The sequence below is a fragment of the Nyctibius grandis genome, chromosome 25, assembly GCF_013368605.1.
Source record: "Nyctibius grandis isolate bNycGra1 chromosome 25, bNycGra1.pri, whole genome shotgun sequence".
NCBI classification, from domain to species: Eukaryota; Metazoa; Chordata; class Aves; order Nyctibiiformes; family Nyctibiidae; genus Nyctibius; species Nyctibius grandis.
In genome coordinates, this window is record NC_090682.1 from 1,561,013 (window position 1) to 1,585,831 (window position 24,819).

At 44.8% G+C, this 24,819-nt stretch overlaps 1 protein-coding gene across 3 annotated transcripts in view; it reads left to right on the forward strand.

Moving 5' to 3' along the window:
- The first annotated feature begins 338 nt into the window (after nt 1-338).
- Nucleotides 339-24,819, forward strand: part of FLI1 (Fli-1 proto-oncogene, ETS transcription factor) — an 86,441-nt gene continuing 61,960 nt past the window's right edge. Inside the window, exons 1-2 of one of the 3 annotated variants that reach the window (XM_068418317.1) lie at nt 339-746; nt 2,753-2,861. In XM_068418317.1, the coding sequence (XP_068274418.1) occupies nt 2,796-2,861 (66 nt within the window). In that variant the 5' untranslated portion in view covers nt 339-746; nt 2,753-2,795. Of the gene's footprint in view, nt 747-2,752; nt 2,862-13,545; nt 13,752-24,819 lie in introns of those variants that run through there. The other 2 variants (XM_068418318.1, XM_068418319.1) reach the window with 2 other exon arrangements.

Consider the following 24,819-nt stretch of genomic DNA (forward strand, 5'->3'; position numbering starts at 1 on the left):
GCTTGCAGAGAGAAAGGCTGAATTCTTGATGCAATAGAGAATAGTTTCAAGCCGATTTCATCTCGTTTTTCCAGCCGTGTGCATCTGCAGCGTCGTCTGCAATATTTTCAGTTCTGCTTCAGGGGGAAATGGGTTAAGTATTTTCAAGGTAAGAGGCAGGGAAAAAAAGCTCGAAGTAAGGAACGATGATTTAAAAACGGATATTTGAAACTTCCTTATTTTAAAAGGGGATTTAAAGTAGCACTTGAGCTCCACTCAGCGTCTCTTTTCGGCTTGACTCCTCAGCAATATTTTTTTAAGAAAGTTGTGAATTTTTTTTTTCCTTTTTGTTCTTTTTTTTTTTTTTTATGTTCTTTAAAGTTGCGAGCAGCACCAGGCGGGTTCATTGGGAGAAGATGTCACACAGCCGTGATTAATCTGAGGGAAGAGCTGAAATATTGATAAGGGGGAAAACGGAAATCAGATGAAAAGTAGAGGGCACAGAAGAGAGGGAAAGGAAAGCACGTCCCGGAGCTGCGAGCATTACAGAAGCCCCCTGAGGAAATGCCTGGTTGATGCAGCCTGTCTGGATGGGCTGGGAATTTTAACTTCAGCGCTGCTTTGGATCTAACAAGTTTAATCTCTCCTCTTTGCAAAACGGCAGCGGCAGGGTAGTAATCCAGAACTGGTGGGGAGTTTTATTTTTGGTCTCAACCTGGATCTTTACAAACTGGTCTGCCACTGGTTGAGGGGAAAGGGTATAAAAGGTGAGTCATTTAAATAATAGTAATAAGAATAAGCAAGAGGCGAATCTAAAAGTAGTTTAAGAGGCCCTTTTATATTGCGAGTGATGCTGGCAGGGCAATACGATTGATAAATAATCCACAGCAGACTTCTTAAGACCGGTTCCAAAGATGTAGATGTATTTATTTATATGAACATGCGTAATTATAAGAGGGAGGTAATCGGGGGTGGCGGGAGCCCTAATCAGGGGTAAAGAGGGGAGCAGGGGAAACTGATATGGGAATCCTTGACCCTAGAAAATTTACTGGCTAAGCAAAATTACCTTGTCCCTCAACTCTGTCTACCCCCACCCCCCCCCCGTTGCAAGTTCAGAAGCAAAAGAAACTGGAATGTGTTAGGAGGGAGGACGACAGAAAAAAGAATTGTACTGATCAGAAACACATTGGCGATTTTATAATCGGTTGCCCTTCTGTGCCAGCTGGCCGCGTAATAAATGCTTTAAAAATCAATAAAAGGGGGGTTACGTACAGATAGAGAACTTTTATTTTCCTGAGTTGTTGGGCTGTGGGGTTTTTTTTTGCTTTCTTTCTCTATTTTTTTGTTCTTAAATCAGCAGATGTTTCAAAGCAAGGCAGTGGCGCTGGCTTTGGGGGCACGGAGGTGTTTCCCTGGCTGTTTGGCATTGCTGGAGGCGAGGAAGGGGCTTTCACCGGCGGGGTGGCAGCTCCCGAGAGCAGGGAGCAGACAGCTCCAGCGCGGCACGGGCTTCTTCATTAATCAAACGAAGGATATCTCGTGATTAATCAGCGGCGTCTGGGTTGTATTAGAGCTGGACAAAGTGAACGAGTTGCAAAGTTAGGACCCCACAGCTTTTCCTGAAGAGCTTGTGGAAAAAAACAAACCAAAACCAACCCAGGAGTATTGACCACTTGTGCGCAACTCTTTATGCATCCTTCTACTTCTGTATTAGTAGATTAGTAGTAAATTCTGGGTAGATTTCTCACTTTTCGCTTCCCACTCCGGGAAAATGGGACGGTCAGAATAGCAGCATTTACGAGCTGCATGCTAAGGGGAGCGGGGGGCTCGTGCTTCTTAACGAGGCACTAATTACACCAAGCTAATGACTTGCTGGCGCTTTTCAAGAGGGCTAAAGATCTTGAGAGGAGCGGGTAGAAAAAAATAGCTGTCGGATATTTTAGGGACTGCAGGTTTATTTTCCCACACACCATTACGTTTTTCACGCTCGTTGTTAATCTCTGCATCTCTGTAGTGATGACTTGGGCGGGGTGGGGGGGGGAGAGACAAAAAAACCTTGTTCATGAGGAGATCATCAAGTCTTAGAAGTACAGAAAAACAGATGTACTGCAGTGATGCAAGCCTGAGATAAAGCACCGCTGTGTTTGCCTGAGTAACGGCACTATCCGAAGTAGAAGGGCTGAGATTGACAACCCTGGGGGGGGGTTATTGCTATTTGGAATGATACTTCCGTTCGCTAATTTTTTTTTTTAATTTATTGTTTAATTATTATCGGTGGGAAAGGTTCTTTAAATCAATAGAGGCCGGCAGGCTAATGGCTCGGAATGGTTTCAATGAGTCACGAAACGCAATTGCCCTTCATTTAGCCAAGTGAAACCTTTGGATACAAGTCAATAGGGTTAACTAGTCTCGACATGAAAACACGAGTATTTCAGCTGGCTTTTAATTGTTGGCTAAGAAATTCAGTTAATCAAATGTCAAACATTTCCCTCTGATCTGGTCCAAAGTGAAGAGAGCTCTTTTTTCTGAGGGAGGGGGAATCCAAAAGCAAACCCAAACCGTTGTTAAAGCATAGAAATAAAATCCTGCTTTATGAAGTCCTGTCTACTACTTGACTCTTAGTTGCTGTGGTGGATGCTTTTCTGTGTCCTTTAAAGGATACACTTGATCACTTCTCTTTAAATTGTATTACTAATCTTACTTTTTAAACAATGCTTTGTTTCTTTACTTTTCTATCTACATATATATGATTTGACTTTTTTTTTTATTTCAGGTCAATTTTAGGACCTTTAAATATATCTATTAAACAAGTAAGGATGTTTCAGACTGTACCAGACACTTCGTCTTACGTCAAGGTAAGACATGACAGCATCTTTAAACAGGTAATGTCAAAAATTACAATCCTCCAAAATTCACAATCATTTGTATTAGTTGAAAATCTCATTCCCATTCTCACTGAATTTAGCAGGGGAAAAAAAATCCCACAACTTTTGGTGGGAGAGGGAGTCTCAACCATCACAGTTACCATTCTGGAAATATGCAGGGTTGAGTCAAAAGTTGGATCATCAGGGACCAACAGTATGTTAAAGTGGTCTTGTCTTTTATAATGCATTGATGCTTGGTTTGGTGGGTTATACTACAACTAGTATTATAGTGAGGGGGTCCTGAATTACATTATAGCAGTGGTTTGTTGCTCTGAAACTAATATGATAGTGGTGGTGTGCTACCAATGTTATATCATAGTGGTTTCTTAAATTGCCTTCCAATTTTCTGATTTCCTAGATACCATTTAGTCTTGAACCAGAGCTAAATTTCATTTAATATCCCTCTACTTCTCTGCTGCACCAACTACTGAATTCAATACGCAAGATGATATCTGAAGTTATGTTTTTTGAAAGGTACATTTCAAAATGGATTTAGAGGGGAAAAAATATTTAATGAGTTAAACCAAAACATCTCTTTCAGTTACTGAAGAAATGATTGTCACACCAGGCGATGCTATGTAATACTGGGATTTCTTTCACAGGGTTACTTATGGTTTTCCTTGAGCAATGCTTCCATACAGTTTAGTAGGCAAACTGACTTCACTTGGTTTTACTGATAATGGATCTTGGAATGTATTTTGATGGGCCATTTCTGCCTCTTTCTTTTTCACAAGATTAAAACAAATACCAAAGAAGGGTTGGCACAGCCTTGTCCCTTTATAACTCAATTGAGTACTATATTATATTTGACATCATATAGTTATTTTTCCACAACAGTTTCCAAGAATGTAAATAAACCAAGCCTGGGACATCTGGGTTACACGTTTAAGGCAAACTCTGCATGCAACAGTACTTAGGAAAAATCGAAAACACAAGCTGTTTCTCTCCCAGGCTGAAGAAACACAGAAGGGTGTTAACTAGACCTGGGTGGATAATTTGTGATGAATAATTTATTACAGGAATTTTGTGTCTCCTTTTCCTTTAGTCAATGATCCATGCGCCAATTGTGATTTTCATGTACATACATATTATTGGAAGTGATTCACTGGATGATTTCTGTATATAATCCCTAGGCTATGGCTCATTTTGCGAGCAGTTTGTTAGGAGAATTAGTGTTTGAAATGCCAGGTTGGTGGGATAACTACTCAGTCATGTGGCATTACTTGTATTCCCTGATGGGGTGAACTTGTGCAGCTCTCTGGACCAGGTTTCTAGAGCAAACCTGTCCAGGAATGGTCAAGGCTCCACGTTCAGTTGATACTGAGCTATGAGTGTGATTTTTGGGGTGTGTTTCAGGGAATGTTGGTGATTTAATTCTGCTTATTAAATTCGTATAGCTTTAGACCAGATTCTGGAAGAATAGAAACTCCATAGAAAATGAATGAAATTCAAGTCTACTCTAACTTTGAGTGAATTTGCTTTCGTGAGAGAAACATATTACTCAGTCTGTGCCCAGTTTTAGCGTTAATTTCTCTTTGGAGTTCTTGTATGTGGGAACTGATCTGAGATGTGTTCTGTTTACAATGACGAGATGAAGGCCCTTTGACATCCTATATTACGGTATCATTGCCTTTTGTTGTGAGGCTAGATCCAGCTGCCGCTCCAGTTAGTAGCAAAATTCCTTTTGAATTAAGTGGAACCAAGATCCGGGCCTAAATAATTTAACATTCCAGCAGGATTGAGTGAGCCTGTCTGTAACTGTCGGGATAGCCTTCTCATTAAGTACAATCCTGCAGGCAAAGTGCTTGGACAAAGTTCTCTTCACATAAGTATGTGCTTTATCCACCAGGAAGAACTCCTCAGGGTGGACTTATATCCAGTGTTTCAGCAGTGGAGGGATAACTGAGCTGTGTGATGCTGAACTCTGCCTTTTATTACAACCCTTCGTCATCAGCTGTCGTTATTTTGGGCAAGGACCTTGTCTTTGGTATTTTTTCTGTAAAGCTTCATTCACACCAGTGTCATTGGGGAAATGACTTGTTCCTGTGCTGAAAAAACTCAACAGGATTTTGACAGAAGTCTCTTAGGACTGATCCGAAGTCCTCTGAAGACAATGGAAATATCTCCTGTTGACTCTAAAAACTTTTAAGTTGGGCAGCTCAGTACCAGTGGTGCAAAACAGTACTTGGGTAGCTCATTCAGATCAGTGAGGCTGTTCTTAAAAGTGGGAGCATGCTTAAATTCAGGGGAATCAGAGCCTCAAACACAGAGCTTGGGTCAATCTCTGTCCCTTCTGAGTTTGCTGACAGTTTCCACTTACTCAAATGCATCCAGGGCCAACAGAGAGATTCTGATGGTGATTCTTATTTGTAGAAGAGGTGGGATTGATTAATAATCTAGGCAGATAGTTGGGAAATGTGGATGTGAATCCAAGCCCTGATGGGGGGGGCTTGGTGCTCCTGAGCAAGATATTTCAACTCTCTGTTTCTTCATTTCTCCATCTTCGAAGTGTGGATGAAAGTGCTGTGTAAAAACAAGGCACTGGTCAGGGTTAGACAGCACCTGCCTTCTCTTTCCTGCTTCCCCACACTGATCTTTGAGGACTTCCCAAATTGTGGTGAGCAGAAAGTTTGAAAAGCAAGAGGTTGAGTTCTAATTCCTCCCTCTTCTCAGCTCTTTTCTTAAATTATATTTTTTCATGTCGTTCCTTCTCCAGAGAAACTTATTTGCTTGTGGTGTGGGAGGGAGAAGTATCTTATTTATTACTTTTGTGGGATCTCAGCTGACTATGTGTACCCTACCCCCCTTACAGAGCAGAAAAAGCAAGATTGGGATCAATGTCTTCTATAAATCCTCTTCAACAAATGCATCATTTATGTAAGGTTTATGTTTGTTCTGTGCCTTGTACAGAAAAATGCCTCTTCTCTATATGTTGTAACTGACAGGGGATTGCTGGCAGGGTGTTCCCAGGGGGGGAACAAATCTGCTGTCATACCTGTGGGGTACAGAATAGCCTGTGACCACCTTCAGGCCACACTGTTTTTCTTGCCATGGCTTTCAAAATGCAAAAGAGAGGGGTGGGGCTAGGTAGCTGGAAGAGGAAGAGGAGGATTTCATTTTTAAAATGGTTTGCTTTAACAAGGATGGTTTATGTTGAGTCATACTGGCAAAGTTCAGCTTCTTGGTGTTGTAACCTTGATTTACATCACAACCACATAGGGCACATGGATCTGTATCTAAAGATCCTATAGAACCTCATATCAGGACTACCCATTCTCTCGTACACACTTCTTGTATGGGCCTTAACGTGACAGAGGGCTGGGAAATCATACATATAAAAAATCCTTTTGATGCTTACTGGTTTATTCTCCATAACTGATAAAGTATTTCTATTCCTTAGACCATTATGGGACTTACTGATCTGCAGTACTTAATAATTTACAGTCTATCAGAGGGTGCTAATCTCATCTAAACATGAGTACTTGACTTCAGAGAATGAAACATGTAATATAATTGGGAAATTAAATTTTCAAAGACAGCACTGGAATCCTGACTGTAGGGATATGGAAAGAATTAGGGCTATAAGCAAAGCAACATGACCTCTGAATACTGAATTTTTAATTATTACCATTGCCACAAGCTACTCAGGGCCACAGTGGTCTTCGCTCCCCTCCTGCACTGCTAGGTTGTGGTTTAATGTGTTTGTAAAGGCGGTACAAGAATAATTTCGGGGGTGTGTTACTCGCGCTTTTCTTACGCCCTCCGGGGCAACATCCCAACGCTTATCTCCTCTTTATCACTGCCCTCCTTGCACAGAGAAAGTCATTGCTTCTGCTTTCGGTTGCCCAGCTTGCAAACACAGCTCCTGCCCTCCTGAAGCTCCTGGGTCTCTGCAGAGCATCCCCGGGCCGGGGTGAACCTCCCTTCTCCTGGAGCCCCTTCTTTTCCACGTACCAGCCCTGTCAGCTTGAGGCAGGACGCGCTGGGTCCCTTGGCCTGTGCAGAAGTCAAAGGAGAGGGCGGTAATTCTCCCCATCACACGGGAGCGGGCATCCTGGTGTCACCCCTGCTTTTCCCTTCCTTCCCTCTGCCGCACCCGGGGATGATATTTAAAAGTCTCCCGAGGGGGGATGTTTGGGGTAGTTCCCCAGAAGCAGCTCAGGTAACGCGCTGGGACTCCTTGGACCCCGCAAACCCGGCACTCGTGGGGGAGGCAGCGCGCTTGCTCCCTGCTCCGACCCCCGGGGGAGTTTTGGGGACCAGCCACAAAGCAGCTGCGGGGTCCCCTTTGCAAACCTGTGCGGGAAACGGTCTCCAGCCCAGAGCTTTGAAGGATCACCACGATGGACTTTCCTCCAGGGAGGAGCCACCGTGCAAGCGCGGGACTTCTCGCTTTAAAAATGGATTTCATGCAGCCATAACGTTTGTGGTACCGTACAAAGAAGCATATTCATGGAGGCGAAATAGTCTGGGTGGCTGGAAACAATATTTGGTTTGTTCTTGCTTTCACTCTGCCTGGAAAGTTTACAGAAGCCCTAAAGAGAGGGGTTTTAAAATTTTTTTTAGGGACAAAACAGTGAGATTTTCTTTGGAGTGGGCAATACGACGGCTACTGACAAACCCTGACACGGACACGTTCTTTCCTGCTGAACAACAGCAGCCACAGGCTGCTCGGGGACAGGTTTCTAGGACAGAATATCCCTTTATTTCATTTTTTTTACGACAGAAATCTCTCAGCGGAGCCAGATGAATCAGCCGAGGGACCTGTGCACGGGTCATCCCGCAGGTGCTCAGGGACGCACGGATGCTGGTGGAGCAGACAGAAACCTGCCCCACGCTCTAAGGAACAGCCAGAGAGCCTTAGCCTGGCAGAAAAGGGAAAATCAAAGCCTTCATGGACTGTTTTTTCCCCAGTTCAGATGCTGGTGTTCCTACTGAGAGCATCCTCTAGCGCGTTATCCGTTTCTGCCTCATTTTTTTTGGCGTCCCGCAGAATTCCCGTTCCTCCCAGCTGGGCTGGGGAGGACGGGACCAGACACCTCCAGAGAAGGTGGGAATTGCAGTAGCTTTGTCGGCAAGGGTAGGGCATGAACTCTTACGTCATTTTCACACTTCGTCATGATTAATCTACGTATACACCGAATCGTTCTCCTTTTTTTTCTTGTTTTTAAAATTGATGTTCATTTCTTGAGGCAGAAGCGTTGCTAAGTTGATAGACTTTAGCAAGTCACCGCCTAATGCCTTATGACAACTTGGTGTTTAAGGATTTAGATCTTGTTTGCACCTACTTCTCTATTTCAAATAGAAAACTCCCTTTCCAGTGAATCCCGCATGACTTTTTCCCCGTGCTCAACCCCAGCACTGCGTGGGAAAGGGCTGGCGTTGTTTCTCCCCACCTTTACCTTCAAGCCACGGTTTGAATTTAGGTGGAGAAGGTAGGAGAAACGTTATTTCTCTCCTGGAAATGTAGCACGCTGGAGCTTTCTAAAATAAACCAGGCACTCAGGCACAAGGGACAAGTTTTTACAGTGACTCCTGTCTTTAGACAGCAGCATTCAAGCAGCCAACTCCCCTCACCAGCTTCTAACGGCTCAATTCTTTCACAATTTACAGAAAAACTCCCCCCACCAATATGCTGGATCCAGGGAATTTTGTATTCCACCCTTTCCTATGTTCTTCCAGCCCTGTGTTTAGACAGAGAGGAGGTGTGGAGGGAAAGGGGAGCAAAAAGGGAAGAAAGTGAACGCTAAGGGGGCAAGAATGCTTTAAATCTTTCCTGCAAATCTCCAAATATATGAAGTCTGAGGAACAAATTCAAAGCAGGCACGGACGCCTGAAGAGAAGTTAGAGAGAAATATTCTGTTCCATTCAAGCGCATCAAGGGTCTAGCTGAAGTCTTGTTTGGCTAAGGTCAGACGAGACTGGGTTCTCCAATAAAAATAAATCTCAAATTAATTATGGCCTCAAGCGAGGGGCCAGACGTTTGGAGCTAGTGCGCTGCAGTCTGTTTTTTTGGCCTTCGGTATTTTTGTTTTTCTGTGCCTTAGTTTTTCAATAATTGCGGGATGGGGGAGGAAGGGGAGGGCGGGGGCTGTTTTATTGGGACATGGAGCTCAAATAAAACTAGCCAGGACACTGCTTACCCCACTCTTCGCCTAATTGCGATGCAGCTTCAAAGCTACTGCATCTTCTCCTCACCACTCTTAAGACATTATGTTTTACTTAGTACCGATTAGCAGTGAATAACTTTCCGGCTCCAAGTTCCCAAATCCCATGGGCTGTTCCTGTAGCCCAAGAGGTAGGAGGGACCCGATCCTTCACTTGTGGGGCTGGAAAACTCTACTGATTCCTTTTTATTGCTGTTGCTGAAAAGCAGAGGTTTGCCCAATTAGTTTAGTTTAGAATTGGGATTTGTTTCTGGGGATCAAATCCCAGGGCTGTAGTTTGGGCTTTTTGCTTGTAAGAATGTGGGTTTAGAAAATAAACAAAACACGTTGCGTTTTTCATTCTGCAACGGAGTTTGTGCCAGAGGAAACTCAGACCCGGAAATTTTAAACATTCACTGAAGTTGGTGGAGATTTTCTCTCTAGTAAAGGCTGGGAGAGAATAGACCTTCTGCAAATACAGCTTCGAGCAAAGAATGATGGTAAATATTGTAAATACGTTTACAGAGGATAGTCTATATAGGAAGTTTTATATATATATGTAATATATACAGATAATATACCTAGAGTAAGGTGTGTGTGTATATATATATATATATATATATGAAGCCAGTTTATAAAAAAAAAGGACACTTTGTCACAGTTAGTGGGAAATGAGCCATTTTCGAGTGACAAAGTCAGGGTGGGGCTGCTGGTTTCTGGGGCTCCCTCCCCTATTTACCGCGTTAGTTCAAAGCGACAGTCGCAGGCTGGGGGTTAAGGAGAGCTCAGCTGATGCTGTTTGGGTAAAAGAGGGTGAAATAAGCCAAACCCCTTTCCCGTCCTCCGCAAAGAATATTTCTGACCTGCAACTGAGGCCCGGGAAGGTTTTAATTATGTTGATTCCTATAGAATAACTAGACGGTTTTAATTATGAAGTGATGACCACGAATCCCGCGTGAATTACAGACAGACAATCCATATCTTTGAGGTTATGTAGTCCCGCGAAGGACTGGCATTGAACTACAGCGAGGGGTTAACTCCTTTGGTACTGGACATGAAATAGTCCCGGGCCGAATTCCCCCCAGCCTGTCCTTATTAATTTCAGTCGGATCACACAAACCCGGCGTTTTCACCTTCTCTGTGTGAGGCTGCAGCCGCTATAACCCAATTATAAGGACGAAGAGAGAAGGTGGGGACATGCCAAGCGCTGTAGATCAATATTGAACTAATTAAAACCTTGGGTCGAGAATTTAGTTTCATTCATAAGCGGAGTAAAAAAATAATAATAATAATAATTGAGGAGTAACCAATTTCTACCAGCCTGTCCCAATGTCAGCGTTTGAAATCTTCCGTGGTTGCCGAGATCAAATGATTTTCCAGATGTCTGGTGGTAACCACATTAAACAGATCATATTCCTTTACTGTATATACTTATGCATCCAAAAATTGAGCACGGGATTAGAATTTGCGCACGTTGGTCAGCCCCGTGCCCGGCGGTGGCTTTGCTTTCCCCTGCCTGTCCTTGCTCCCTTCCTCTCAAACAGTTAAATACCCAAAGTCGCAGAACAATCACCTAGGATGATTCAGAGCTTGGCGCACGGAGTTTATGAATATTCCAGCTTATTCCAAAAAGTTTGAGATAACTTCAAGGGAAAAAAAAAAAAAAAGATGAAGCAAATGTTCTATTGTTACATTATTTGGGAGGAAAATAGTAGATTGTTCGGCTTGTCTGTTATGATGTTTAACAGCTTCGCTCATTACCTTATCTCTTGGACATTTAGCAAATCTTATTTTAGACCAAACACCAGAGGTAAAGCACGGAACACCCCTGATGGACCCCAGCTAACAAGTGACCTGAACAGGCTTCGTTTCGAGTCATCATCAGACATGCAAAATAAGCCCCTGGGGGTCATGGTGCCCGTCTGGCAATAAAAGGCAGAGTCGGGTTCCTAAAATATCTCTAGGTGGGATGGAGCTGGGGGGGGTGAGACACATCTGCCAGCCTTTGGGAGCACTGAGGATCCCCTGCGGGTGCCGGACTTGTTTGTCCCTTCAGCCCGGAGCTGGGGAAAGGGTGTTTTGCAAACGTTGGGCTCCTCTCCCATAAGCTGGGCACGTTTTCAGGTGATTTCTCCCCGGCTCTCCCCCACCGCCAGCCCGTCCAAGACCTGCCGGTCACGCAGCCTAAAACCAAAATGCTCTGTGAGGTCCGTGGATGACAGAGGCTCCTTCCAGGGTATTTTTTTCCCCCTTTCCTTTCGCGGTTAAGATCCTCAGCCTGTCCTCTCCCTCACCCCCCACCCCCGTTGTTTTTCGGGGCTGGTAGAGTGTGTTGTCTAGAGAGGAAACTATTTGGGTTTTGAAAGGATGCGTTTCACTCTTCCTTTTAACCTCTTGCTTTTCTGGTTGCTGCAGCTTGCCATGTGGTAACGTTGAAGGGGGAGTGGAGAAGAGAGTATTTGCGGGGCGGGGGGGGGGAGAGGGCAGGGAAAAAAGAAAGAGTAATGAGGAAAGCAAAGGGTTAACCGTGATTTCTTTTAATTGAACTCCAGTTCTTGTGGCCCTAGGCAAGGGGGGACCTGACCCCGCTAGCAGCATCCAGATGTGCTGCTCTCCGGGGACCCCAGAGCAGACCCCTGGATTGTAAAGCAGACAGGGGGAGGACGGGGGTGAGGGGGAGAGGGAAGGCGGTCGGGCTGTCCCCTCTGCTCCCCCCCCCCCCCTTCCCCGCCGCCCCGCTTCACCTCCTGGCTGCAGACGGCCTCAATCGCTGGCAAGCAGCAAGGCAAAACCTCCAGGTCTGGTCACGTTCAGTCCCGTGTCTGCATCCGAACTAAAAAATTGTAGCTGAATTGATGAGGCTAATTTCAGAGGAGGGGGGAGGGAGGGGAGGGAGGGGCAAGGGGGATCTACAGCTCTCTCCTGCCAGCTTCGGTCTTGGAGAAATAAAGTATTAATAAGGCATCTCTGCCGCAGCCGAGTAGAAACACTAGTGGCATTATTGCATTGCCCTTTTGGAAAGGGCGGGTACAGAATAACTTTGGATATAATTTTTATTTCCCCCCTCCCTTCCCCTCCCCGTGGTTGGACTAAAGACAGGGGGAAACAAAAAGACTGGACACAACTGGCACTGGACAAGGTAACCCTCTCCACCGAGAGATCTGACGTGCAGGAGTGTCCTCCTGCCTTGACACTTTTCTTTCTTGGCTTCACCCTCCTTTTATTCCACCCTCTGCTCTTTTCCTCGGGTTGCAGCAGTTTGCAGAAGTGGGGAATAAAGGACGCCCAAAGTGTTGCATGATGTGTTGCGCTGGTAGCTGCTTGTTATTTTTGCAAGGGAGGGGGGGAAGCGGGTGAGCTGGACGGGCGGGTATTGTCTCCTTTCCTCGGGTCCTTCGGAGAGTTTCAGCTTTTCCCGGAAAAAGGAAAGCGCGTTTCTTTTCTGGTGATCGCTCTCGTTTGAATGAAAGAGAGAATCGCACGTCAGGGGCTCGCCAGGTCTAAAATGAGATTTAAAAGGCTGGTGGTTGGGTTTTTTTGCATTGCCCATTCTGGCACGGCATCCGGGAAGGGAAAATTCAGCTGATCTGATAATTATTGTAAATTTTTTTGTAATTTTTAGCTCGCAAAGTCTTTTTTTCCCCGGTCTGTGTGGGCTTTTAACAGCTTAGCGAGAAACTCGCCCTGTGAGAGGAGGTGAAATGGATGGACTTCCATCCACCTCCGGATCTTTGCTTCAGAGCCCGATATCCCGACCCTCGAGGTGACTGGGAGCGAAGGGAAGGGGTGAAAGTGGAAAAGAGCCTCCACTTCCCCGCAGCCCCATTTCCAGCCTGTGTTTAATTGCTGGAGTCGTTTGTCTGTCTTGCATTATTGCACTTACCGCTCATTTCTGGCAGGGACCGGACCCTCGTCTCATGCTCCTTGCTGGGAAGCGTGAAGGAGAGGGGCCGAAGTATGTCTTAAATACGTTTTAATCGTCAGACTTTTTTATTTTCTCTCTCTGCCTGCTGCGACCGAATTGTATTTACGGTTTTCTCCCCTTAATTTTTGCCTGTGACTGGAAAACGCATTAATAAAAAAATCTGTGGGAAGAGACGGAAATTCAGTGAGTCAGGCTAAAGCCGCTCCAGCCAAAAGAAAAAAAAAAAAAATTACAAAAACCATGTTAAACTAAACTGTGGGATGACACACGGCGCTGGCTAACACGGTCTGGGGTGCAAGGCAAGGTCTGCGTTGGACTGGCTGCCCTAGCGACAACCGAGCTGACAGAGGTAGCTATTGTTCTGCCCCTTCTTATCTAAATGGAGCAAATATCCTGTATGTAAAATATATATATATTTTCATCAAGAAGGCAGGACCAGCGGAGAGACGAAAGTTTCCTCCTCGAGTGACTTCACTTCCCAAAATTAGCAGAAAAAAACGTTTCATCCGGTTAACTGTCTCTTTTTCGCTCTGCTGCAACAACCAAAGTTAAAAAAAGAGAGAGACCGAGAGAGAGGGAGGGAGGGAGAGGGAGAGAGGAGGAGAGGGGATACAGAGAGAGAAGCAAAACCGCTGGAAGGGCACAGGGAGAAAAGCGAGAAGAGAGAGAAGGATAAAAAAAACTTCAGGAGGCTTCGGTTGCAGGCTAAACCGGGTCAATGTGTGGAATATTGCTGGTACCGGCTGGAAGTTATTCTAGATGGACGGCACTATTAAGGTAAGGGGGGCGGGAGGGGTTGGGGGACCCCTCCGGCCGGGGGGGTGCTAGGAAGGGGCGCGGGGGCTGGGGTCCGGCTCCCTCCCTCCGCCCCGGAGCGGCCGGTCTCTCCTCCTCCTCCTCCTCCTCCGCTTCCTCCGCCGCAGCGTGTCGGGCTCTCCCCGGTGCTCGGGGGGCTTCGCAGCCCGCAGGGAGCCGGCCGACCCGCTCGTACGCGGCTTGTCGGGGCGGTGCGGGGCCAGCCGCCTGCCTGCCCCCGCGGAGGGGGGCCGAGGAGGGGCCCCGGGGAGCCGGCGGGCTGCGGCGGAAAGGCAGTGACAGCTCCTGCCCCCGGGGCTCTGCGCCGCCCGGGGCTGCGAGGGGCCGGGGGGGCGGCTCGGAGGCGAGAGTGGCTCCGAGCTGGCCCCAGATGTGAGCCCCTGGCTCTGATTTCCTCACCCGGCCCTGCTGGAAATGCACTGCTGGTTCTGGTGGTCGCTCGTGTGTTTCCTCCAGCAGTTTTTTTTTTTTTGGGGGGGGGGAGAGAGCGAGGGACGGGGTGGTTTGGAGGAGAAACATCACCCAGGCTTGGGGCGAGGCAGGGGGAAGGGGAAGCAAAGAGTGTGGCAAAAAACCACGAACATAACCAACCTCTGGTGGCCTTGAGCAACCGAGGACGCTGCTGGGACTTGGAGAGTGGTTCTCCCTCCTTTCCCTCCATCCAACCGGCTGGTCCTTCAGCCTCTGCAAAGATAAATCAAGCACCCTAAGGGTGGCTCGCACTGTTTCTCAAAGCCTAGGCAGCAGAGAGTTGGCTTTCTTGCTTTTGGGGACCCTTGTGCAACTCTTACGGGCTCTTCTTGAGGGAGCGCTATAGTACAGAAGCAGCTTGAACAGAAGAGCCTTGAAGTGAGAGACGCTGTGGGTGTGTTTGGGTTGGAGGATTTCGAAAGATGCCTATCGCCTGGGTGGGGTGTTGATCTCTTCTTAAAAGTCGTCTTTTTTTTTGTCTTTTTTTTTTTTTTTTTTTTTTTTTTTTTGCTGACCTGGGGAGAAAGAAGCTGCAAACTGGCAGGAACTGAAACTTTCTCCCTTAGATTGCAGTTTGTGACAAGTGCACTGTTTGAAAGGGTCTCAAAAGAAGGGGGAGGGAAGGAGATGGACAGGAAGAGAAAATGGAAAGAGGAAAGAAAGAGGGAATGGAAGGAAGGATGTCGGAAAGGAGGAGAGAAAGCAGGAGCATTGAAAGCACAAAATTTGGGAGGTATGGCAGGAATAAGACGTGTTTCCCCCATCACCTTCTCAGATCTGTAGCAAAAGTAACCCGGGCCTCATTCAGGATCCATTTGGTGCACCACAACCTTCTTTGATTTGTGGAGCCCTAAATATTGTGCAGTGAAAGTGCAGAAATTTCCCATCTGTACATTTGCTGCGCTGCACACATGGACTTGCTTTCCTGCACAGGCCACGAGCCCCCCGCACCATCCTCTGAAAGGTGCTGAAGTATTCCCATGACCCACGTAGCTCATGGTGCCTACTGGGAGCTCCTCCTCTCCCCAGTCACCCTGTGTTGAGAAGCATTATTGCTAACCGCCCCCCACAGCCCCCCCGGTTTGGAGATGAGGAACTGCGACACTTAGCAAGGCCTCCAGTCACGTTGGGGAGGCTGTGGCGAAAGGAGGAACTCAGCTGCATCCCAGGTCACTGCCCCGGCTCCTGGATCTGCCCGCTGACTGCTCTGCAGCCTTTTCTTGTATTGGCCTGCTTCACTGGTAATCCAGAAATCATTTGGCTGTTTGAGCTAGGAGAGGTGGGATCCAGATACACCAGAATCTCCTCTTGGGTTCATTTACTGAGCAGTTCCAGGATCATCAGCAAGTTGCTGCAGGTCCCCATGCCCTGTTTGCCGCCTCCTATAATTTACCCCTTTTCTGCACCATGCATTTAGATCAGTGCTCCGGGAGTGCCCTCAGGATTATTGAGATTTCTTGCAAATTTTCTTGAGTGAGTTCCCAAGGAATATCAGACCCATGCGTTGACAGATTTGCTGCAGTTCACCACTAAAAGGAAGGGGTTAGGCCACCTTGCCTAGCTTGTCTCAGGTGAAGGGCAATGGGAGAGGATGTGGCTTGAGATGCTTAAATGTTTTTAATGTGCTGAGCTCTGTATATAACCTGTGCTTCAGGGTAGATTTTCTAAATTCTAGGGCATAGTAAAGCAAATCTGTACTGTGTCCAGAGGAAAGCAATTTAAAAGCAATCGTATCCTTAGGTCTGCTCTCCTGTAGGTTGTGTGCACTGATTTATCTCAAAGCTGTGCGTTCGTGTTGGGAAATAATATGGCAGATAACTGACTAGAAAGCAAGAAAAACACAGAAAAAGGCTCTTTCATTATCTAGAGCAAGAACACGGTGAGGGACCAGATGAAATTCGTGTATGGATGTTGTTAAGAAGTGCTTCCCTCCATAAACTCAGAAATATACCTGTCTGTGTAGAAGATAAGTGCCATGTAGCGCAGAAGAGATACAGGAAAGGGCTATGCATTCCAGCTGATCGTCTTCTTGAGCAATTTAAACCATACAAGTGACTGTTTTTTCAAGTCTATGCAAAACTATTCCATGGACTAATTGTTTTAATTGAGCCAAAGACTTTTGACTGCATGCTCGGGAGATGCAGAAGGAGTCTGAGTCCACTCTACTATAAAAATCTCACCCTCCACGCTGCGGTCTCCAATATTTGGCTTGTACTTTCCTCTAAATCTTTTTATGCCATTCAGAAAGAGTTATGACAACAGACTCGCTGACGCCTACGTGGAATAATTTAAGTGCAAACCTGCCCAACCACAGGGTAACTTTGCAGCAAAGGAGCAAATCCAGTGTAGCCTTGAGCTGTCCTAAGGGCTCACAATCGCATGTTCCCAGGGAAACTTAGCATGGACAGAGGGTAGATGTGGTCAGGATGATCCTGGGCTACATTTGTGTCCTCTGTGGACATTGCATGAGTGTGAATTGAAGTTGTTTTCAGAGTTTTTTAGCCCAAAGCTCAGGGAATGGCATGTCTATAAATATATATTATAGGATCAGCTCAGGACTGTAAGTCATCTTTCCCCACCGTACACTGACTTACGTCACACGTGGTATTGCTGAGCCAATGCACCGGGTCTAGAATGCGTCTTTATTTCTTCATAAATAATTATTTATCTTGAGGGGAATTACATCACTTACTGAGGTGGTGGGAGGCAATTTGTGCTGCATTCTTCAAATAAACTGTTTAATGTCTGACACGGGAGGTGGACCGGGTGGCTTGAAAAGTGACCTCTAGAGCAACGCTCTAAGGTCTTTTATGGAGAGAGAAGTGCAGCAAATCTGTATCTTTATTAGTTCATTTCCATATTCATTTCATATTCTGTGAGCAACACTTGCAGAAGATGATTGGGAGCCAGTGAAACTCCTGACAGCTTATGTTTGCACTAATTTTAAATAGTTGGTAACATTTTTATTGTGTGTCTCCAGATACTTCAAATCACATCTTCTTTGGGTTAAACATCCCGCTTTGACTTAATTTACATTGTGTTTGGGGGGTTTGGTTTTTATTGCCTCAAATTAAATCAAAAAAGGGTACATCTAATCACAGCAAGATGCCCATGCATGGACTTCCTCACAATAACAAATGGTGTGGTTTCAAACTGGTTTAATTGTTTCAGTTCCACTTTATATGTGGACAATAATTAAAGTAAATATACTTACCAAAGCCTGACTGTTAATAAAAAAAAGCACATTTTGTGTAACTGCTGCCTTCATTCTGTGAAAACATGTTTCTCCTTATGTTCTGGACATAAGAGAGAGACCATCTGAGGGACATTCATTGAAAATTTTACATTACTCAAGTAGGTGACAACCGTACTCGTCTCCTTCCACGAGAAGACAACTTGTCTGTTGGTGTTGCTATAGCAAAGGGTGGGGTAGGGTTTCTATTGCAATCGCTGTTTCTTGTCATTTGTGAACTGTAGGCGTTCGCCTCTTGTCCTGAAACTTGGCCATCAAGATCTTGAACTAAAAATATTTTTCCTTTTTGAGCAAGTTGAAAACCGTTTTGGCATTTTTAAGTTGCCCTGGCTCTGGCCCTTTAGAGATGGCCGTTCCTGGCAAAAAGGCACTGACTCCTGGGGCAAGGCTCTTAATCTCCAGATTGGAGGGGAAAAAAATCACAGAGATGTTTGCTCACTGGAGACTTTCCACACTGCTGTCCCTCGAAAGCAATTTTGAACCAAACCATCTGAAATTTCCAAGGCATAAATGATGATATTCCCTGATACCCTAGTCCCTATTCAGGTGACTTTTGTATTGCGTAATGGCTTGTGAATACACAACAGCAAAAACCTGTTCGAAATGTTTTGTAATTGGGATATTTTTATAATTCTACTTCATTTTCTCTCAAAGATCTGTATGCCAATGCACACCTTTTGCCTTAGGATGAACTTACAATCGTGCCATAGTGCTGGGTGATGTCAATGCGAGGTGTTCAGTGCTAACTCCTGTTTACTACACAAGTAAAACACTGGGAAAGTCTTTTCGGAGTTGGTGAACTGAGTAACTCTGCTGCTGTGTAGTAGAATTATTCCTGCTATGGGAAAGAAGATTAGTCTGAAGCAAACCTAATACACAACAAACCAGCACCCACTGCTTAGGGTTTAGGCACTTGGGGTTTCACTCAGAGGCTTTAAAGAGGTGCTGAGAGCCCTGTATAGTTTCTCTCTACCACTGTGGATTTTACCCTAACAGGATGTGGTCACTTTAAGTTGTAGCATGCACGTCTTGAGGATTTTATGCTTTTATTTTAGTTATCTATTTTAATTTTGTGATACTCGTGCTATAAGATGGAGGGGGAAGCCCAGCTTCTATCCCTCCTTGCAGCATTTATTCTAAAGAGAGTTTTGCTGGAGTCTTGGTGTGTAGGAGTGGAATTATTCATTGGAGTATTATAAGAAAAGGACAGAAATCAAGAGAAGCAAAGTGTGAGGTTACACCTTGAAGTGAGGTCTTAGATGACATGCTGATAAGGTGAGATATGCTGGGGGAAGGGCATTTATAGCAATTGTTGCAAGAAGCAGAGTTTATTTTCTTCAGGTCTCTCCTTTCTGGACTAACAGAAGGCTTTCCTCTTGATTTCAGTTCCCACCTTCTCAGAAGGATCAGGCCTAGAACTTATTAATGTACAGCCTCATGACACGGACCATCTTCCATTCTTTTTCTCCCAGTAGAACATCAGCATGTGAAGTTCTTTTACAGTATCCCATAAGTTGCCTTTGAAAAATGAAAGTTTCTCATTCTGCATGAGTTTACTTGAGCATTTAAAGAAAGACCCTATGTCCTATCTCTGCAAACATGCACAAGCAGGAAAATTAAAGGAGCCAAGGGAGCCTTAACTTCATATTTTCAGATATTTGTGGGTTTGCTGAACACCTAACGCTGCAGGAGCGTGGTGTTACTACTAGAGCGTGCATGCATGTGTGCATGGCTTGCCTAGAAAAAACAGGTCTACTACATTAAAGTCAGCTCTACAACTTGGTTTGAAGCCAACTTTCCCCCCACATGTAAAATGCTCTTCAGATCTTTTGTTCTGAATTGAACAACAGATCTATTTCCAGTGTCTGTGCCTCTCATGCTCTCATGCACATGTGAACATGAGCCCAAAACGCCTATGTAGCACTGGCATGCACAAAGAGCTGCCTGCAGTGCACTGCTCAGTTATACACAGCCCCGCCACACTTCCACAGGTGATGCCTAAGAATGCTTCTGAGTGAACAAATGTTTTCTTACAAGGCTGCGAGCGCATATTTATAGCTGGTTTTGAAAATACAGACTAAAATATCACCACGAAAATGTGGTTTTCTGCCTCCTGGAAATAATTCGCCTGATGGTGGACCCAAGTCTTTGGTAACCTGTGTGCTGCGTCATCATCAGTCAGGGTGCTGATCAAGTAACTTATCACCAACCTAAATTGTATAAACAGCAAAGTATGGTACAGGACAATGTATAATCTACTTTAGAGTTCCAAATATCAAAGCCTTCAAAATGTTAATGCATCCACTGCTTGTTTTCTTTCTTCCTCTCATTACCCAGGCCACATAATTACTGATGCGTATCTACACAGCTAGTAACACTGATCTAGAAACCTGTCTCTTGTAGTAAAGCCACAAACGTTACCTCCCTCCTCCTCCACCTCCGCTACAAAAAGCTTTTCCTTTAGCTGTAAGACAGAGACCTAAACAAAAGGGATGTATGTTACTGTATGTTACTGTTGAAGACATTTAAGTATGTCCCCATAACCCTTCTGTTTCTCTGGTGACAAATAGCACCTAAAAATAGGTATGTAAGTTCATATTTATCTAAGCAAGCAGCTTAATTTGTAAAGGTACTGGCAGCCTGTAACTCTCATTAGCTTTGGAAGGTAATTGTTCCCTCTGAAAACCAGGCTGCTTTCTAGGTGCTTAACAGAGTATTTTGATTCTGTATGTAAACATGTTGATTAAGATTTGCAAAACTGACTAAGGGGCATTGAATATGCAACTCTCACTGGAAAGAGATGGGAGAAGTAAGGCTAAATCCCACAGGCGTCTTCCAAAATCTCAGCCTTCGCTTCTCTTCAGTGCTGGTGTGATGTTGTAAAGAATATGACCCTGGCTCTTCATGTGTATCAAGCATCCTTTCTTTTCCTGACTTTTTTTTTTTTAAAAATACACTCAGAAACACAGCTCAGTAGAGGCTCCTGTAGTAAATGCCATGGATATAGGTGAGCTTACTGGTTTATTGGCATATACCTTGTTCCTGTTCTTCCAGCGTAGACTAACCTAGAGCTCAACCAACCTGTAAAGGAGCAAGAAACAATTTTAAAAAGTTATATATATAAACCTCCCACACCCCAGGCAGACAAAGCTGCACACCCAGGAATTGGACGTTAGCGTACTGGCCCATCCTTGTCACTCATGCAGAGGGAGTGAAAATAACATAACGGGCAGGACAGCCTTTAATTAGTCATTTGCTGATTTCTCACTCAGCAAAAAAAACCTGCCCTTCTTAACTAGTGCTGGTTTTGATCTGAGGGGAGGAGATAAAGCAGCAAGAATACAGGGTTTTGAGTGGGTTGATGAGTGAAAAAAAGAAACTGGAGTAAGGTACGGTGGGGTCAGTGGAAGGTGTGGTGAGTTCAGGAAACCGATTTTTGTACGATGAGAAAATCCTCATTTGAACGTTTTTTATAGCAGCTTTCTTTTCAAAAAGAAGATAAGGAAAAGATTATGAGAGGTTAAAATACCCTTTTTCCAGCTAAAAGCAGAATTTTGCTCTCTGGTTTCTTCTGAATAGCTCTTCTTGTTGTTCCAAGCTTGATTGACTTATAACTGCATCTGAACCAACCTCACATCAGTTCCTTTTTATCAGCCAAAGTGAGACTTCCTGTGCTCCACAGTCTGGTTTCCTGATGTGTTTCCTTTTTCCTTTTAACAGAACAAAGGAAACTGTAACTCCTCCGCTGCTCCTGTTCCAAATCTCCTTGGGACTTCATATAATGTTAGCATCGAACATTTGCCTTTTATTTTTTTTCCTCCCAGTCTCTGAGTCATGCTGCCTAGAGTGACAGTGCCCTCTTCATACCTAATTGAGTTCTGCATTGCCAACTCCGGAGGGGCAAGAACTGTGGTGGTGTTGAAAGGAAGCCTCTTCCAGAGCAGTGGGCAGCCACCACGCTCTAGTCTACCAAAATAAAGCAGGAAAGGAAAATCTTGGCCAAAGACTCTGCGTGTTACTAGAGATACAGGATTTTTAATGTTCTGCTAAAGCAAATAATCAGATGTTGAGATCTCATTGATGAGCACAGGCTTGTATGTGTGAACTTATTTGGTGTGTGAACGTATTTGGTGTTTGAATTTGGGGCTGGAACTTTGCATCCTGAAATATGTAGGCCACTGGCAGAAATGCTCCCCAAAATGGTCACACATGTACAGTACAGATGGCATTGCCCTAGTACATACTGCAGCTGGCAGCCCTATACGTTTGAACAGGAATTATTCTCTTAAACTACCACACTGAATGGCACTTACTCTCTTCTTACATGGGCCTGATTCTGAGAAATATACACTGCCAATTCTGAGAAATATATCTGCAAATTCCCACTGAAATCAGTGTAGTTTGTTCATGCTTAAAGTTTACCCATTTATCCAAAACAGCAGAGCTCAGTGGGATTAGAAAGGAGAGGGGAAACTGCAAACTGTGCTGTTGGCCATCTGCATGTGGAGGGAAAGTGAATTTGCAAGTTCAGCCTCTCCAGAACGTGTAGCTTATATGCCAGGTTCATTTATCCAAACAATCAAAATTCAGCAATGGCAGAATATGGAATAGGATAAAAGATTCTGGACTTGGCCTGTTTTCTGTATATGCCTTAATGTATGTGGTGTGTAAACTTGAGGGGGGGCAGAGACAGGCATGGTTAAACCAGGCTGAAGCAGCAGAGGATTACTGCACCACATCAGCTAACACAAAGGGGTTCCAGGGAGCCCTGCTCACCCCAGCCTAAGGGAGGAGCAAGGAGAAGAATTAATGTTATTGCCCTCCTACAGAATTACCTTTCTGCAGCTTTCAGTGGACTGATTTGAGGATTTCTCATGTAATAACAAAATCCTATGCCTTTACATTGAAATGTCATTTTTAATCAAATAACTTTGGATTACCTAGGGAAAGGTATCAGAAAATTATATCCCTTCTGTAAAATCCAGGGGAAAAATCAAGGAAGTTTCACCTTTTCTGCGATCTTCTGTTTATGGAACAATTTCTGTACAGTATAGTTCAATTTCCATAAAAAGTCCATTGATTTAATCCCTATTAAATTCTGAGGATTTGTCCATGAGGGTCGTGTTGCAGATCAGCCTTTAGGACTGACTCCCAATTAGAACCAGAAGTCATGACTCGCATGATTAATTCCTTGTATTGTGGTATTTGTCCCTAGAGGCTCTCACTAAGATGAAGCATGGCACGTAGATGGAATAAAAGCCCATAATCTAAGCAGGCAAAGAGAAAAAAAACTTGGAGGTGAAATGCAGGAAGCAACTGGTCACTCAGCAAGTCACCATCACAGATGCAGAGAGTCCTGGTGGCTGTTCACAAGTCTCTGGCGTTAGAATTACCCAGGGATTTGTAGCAGAGGGTGGACCTTATCCACCCTGACATGAGTTTTACCACTGATACACAGAATAATCACTAGAGCCAGAAATTATTGAACCAGGTACAAGCTCAAAAGCCAGCTAGGTCGCCACTTACAAATTGATCCCAAAAGACTGAATGTTATTTTGAGTAGGTGTCACAGTTGCTGTGGGTGTCTTTGAGGCATATTGAGAATCTAGACTCCAGCCTGTGTAACTCGTGGTCCTTCAGAGATGGTTTGCTGCAGCAAGAAGAATTTTTCTGATGATGACACTCCTAATCTGAACTTGCTCGCAAAATTCCTGTGGCATGCGTGGTAATGGCCTTCCTTAATTAGATTTAATATGATCTTTCCACTGCACAAATATTTATATTTTGGTGATATTTCTAAGAGCCATAGACTAATACATCTGACTTCATTAGAACCAACCAGGCTTTAAGATAAGCATGTACTGAAGTGATTTGTTAGGCAAGAACTCTCAGTATCGTCCTGCAAATTGTCTGTAACAGCTCCACTGTGACAAGAGAAAGAATGATCTTACATTAAGTGAGGAACTGATGCAGAGAGAAAACCAGTGTGTTTTATCAGGATCTGGGGTGGTTTTAATTGCACATATTTCTTCTGAACCCCATTTTCCACCAGACAAGTGTGCATGCAAATGTTTTGTGCGCTATATTTTACCCAAGCGATCGTGAATTCCCTTGTGACACCAAGACCGTACTTGAAATCTGAGACCTCCCTAGTAAGCCGAAGGGAAACTGCTACCATTCCAGTGGCATGTGGCCCAAACTCCAGCTCCTCGCAGATTGTCTGTGCAGAATCTCACAGTACATTGTTTTTGTGCTGCAATCTGCCTTCTGCGTTGCATAAAGTGGAAGAAGGAGCACAGACAGGTCCAGGCTAAGAAGTGTTACTTCTTACCCACGTAGGTCTTTTACAGAGGAAGGTAGGGAACGGGGCTTTGCCACGGTCCCTTCTTCTGAAAAGCAGCTCTGTCCTCCCCTTGACAATGATACTGGGTCCTCTGGATTTAGAGCAGTGTTATATGGAAGGCTGTGTAAAAACCTTACCCAACGTGCATCACCACATGACAATTTTTGGTAGGAAAAGGGTATATCCACTCTGCAGTGCCAGCAAACTCATTCCTGGGACTGCAAGTCAGTATTAAAGATGACACTGATCTCGGTCCACTTTGCTGGTTTCTGCAGGGCATCCAAAACCCAGCTTTACAGTTGTAGCAATTTTTGCTTTCACAGCACTTCCAGAGCAGTGGGCAAAGACTTTAACAAATGGATGGAGTTCACCCCCTCTAGAAAGCGATGCCCTGAAGTTCAAGCTTGCTTGCAGTGAATCCTCTGGATTTGCCCCACTGTATCTGAGAGCAGACGTTTCCTCATTCTCACAGAATATGGGGTGGTCAATAATGGATGGAATCAGCTTGCAGTTAGTTCCCTGCTCTTCAGTTTTGGTATTCTCGTATGTCATCTCTGCTTCAGGAAGGATGTAATTATGGTTGATCATTAGTGCTATGAATTATTTGTGCTACGGTAGTGCCTAGAGACCAGAGTGGTCTCTGTTGTGCTAAGCACCGTATGTAACAGGAGATTCTTCTTCTAAATTCCTTAGGAGTGAAGAAAAGTTAAGGCACTTAATTTGAACTCCAGAGTGGAAGCAATTCTTGAGCTCCACTCTCTGCTGTCAGAGGTGACCATGCTCTATCACTCCTTTCCCAAACTCTTCAAGCTTTCTTTAAAGGATGGATGGATTTTCTTTCCCCCACCACTGCTCCCCATTAGAAAGGACTTCTATAACTTCTTCATTCTGAGGTTTGAATACTTTCTGCTGATTTTGGACTGACATTTGCTCATGTCTGATTTATACCTTTCTCATGCCAG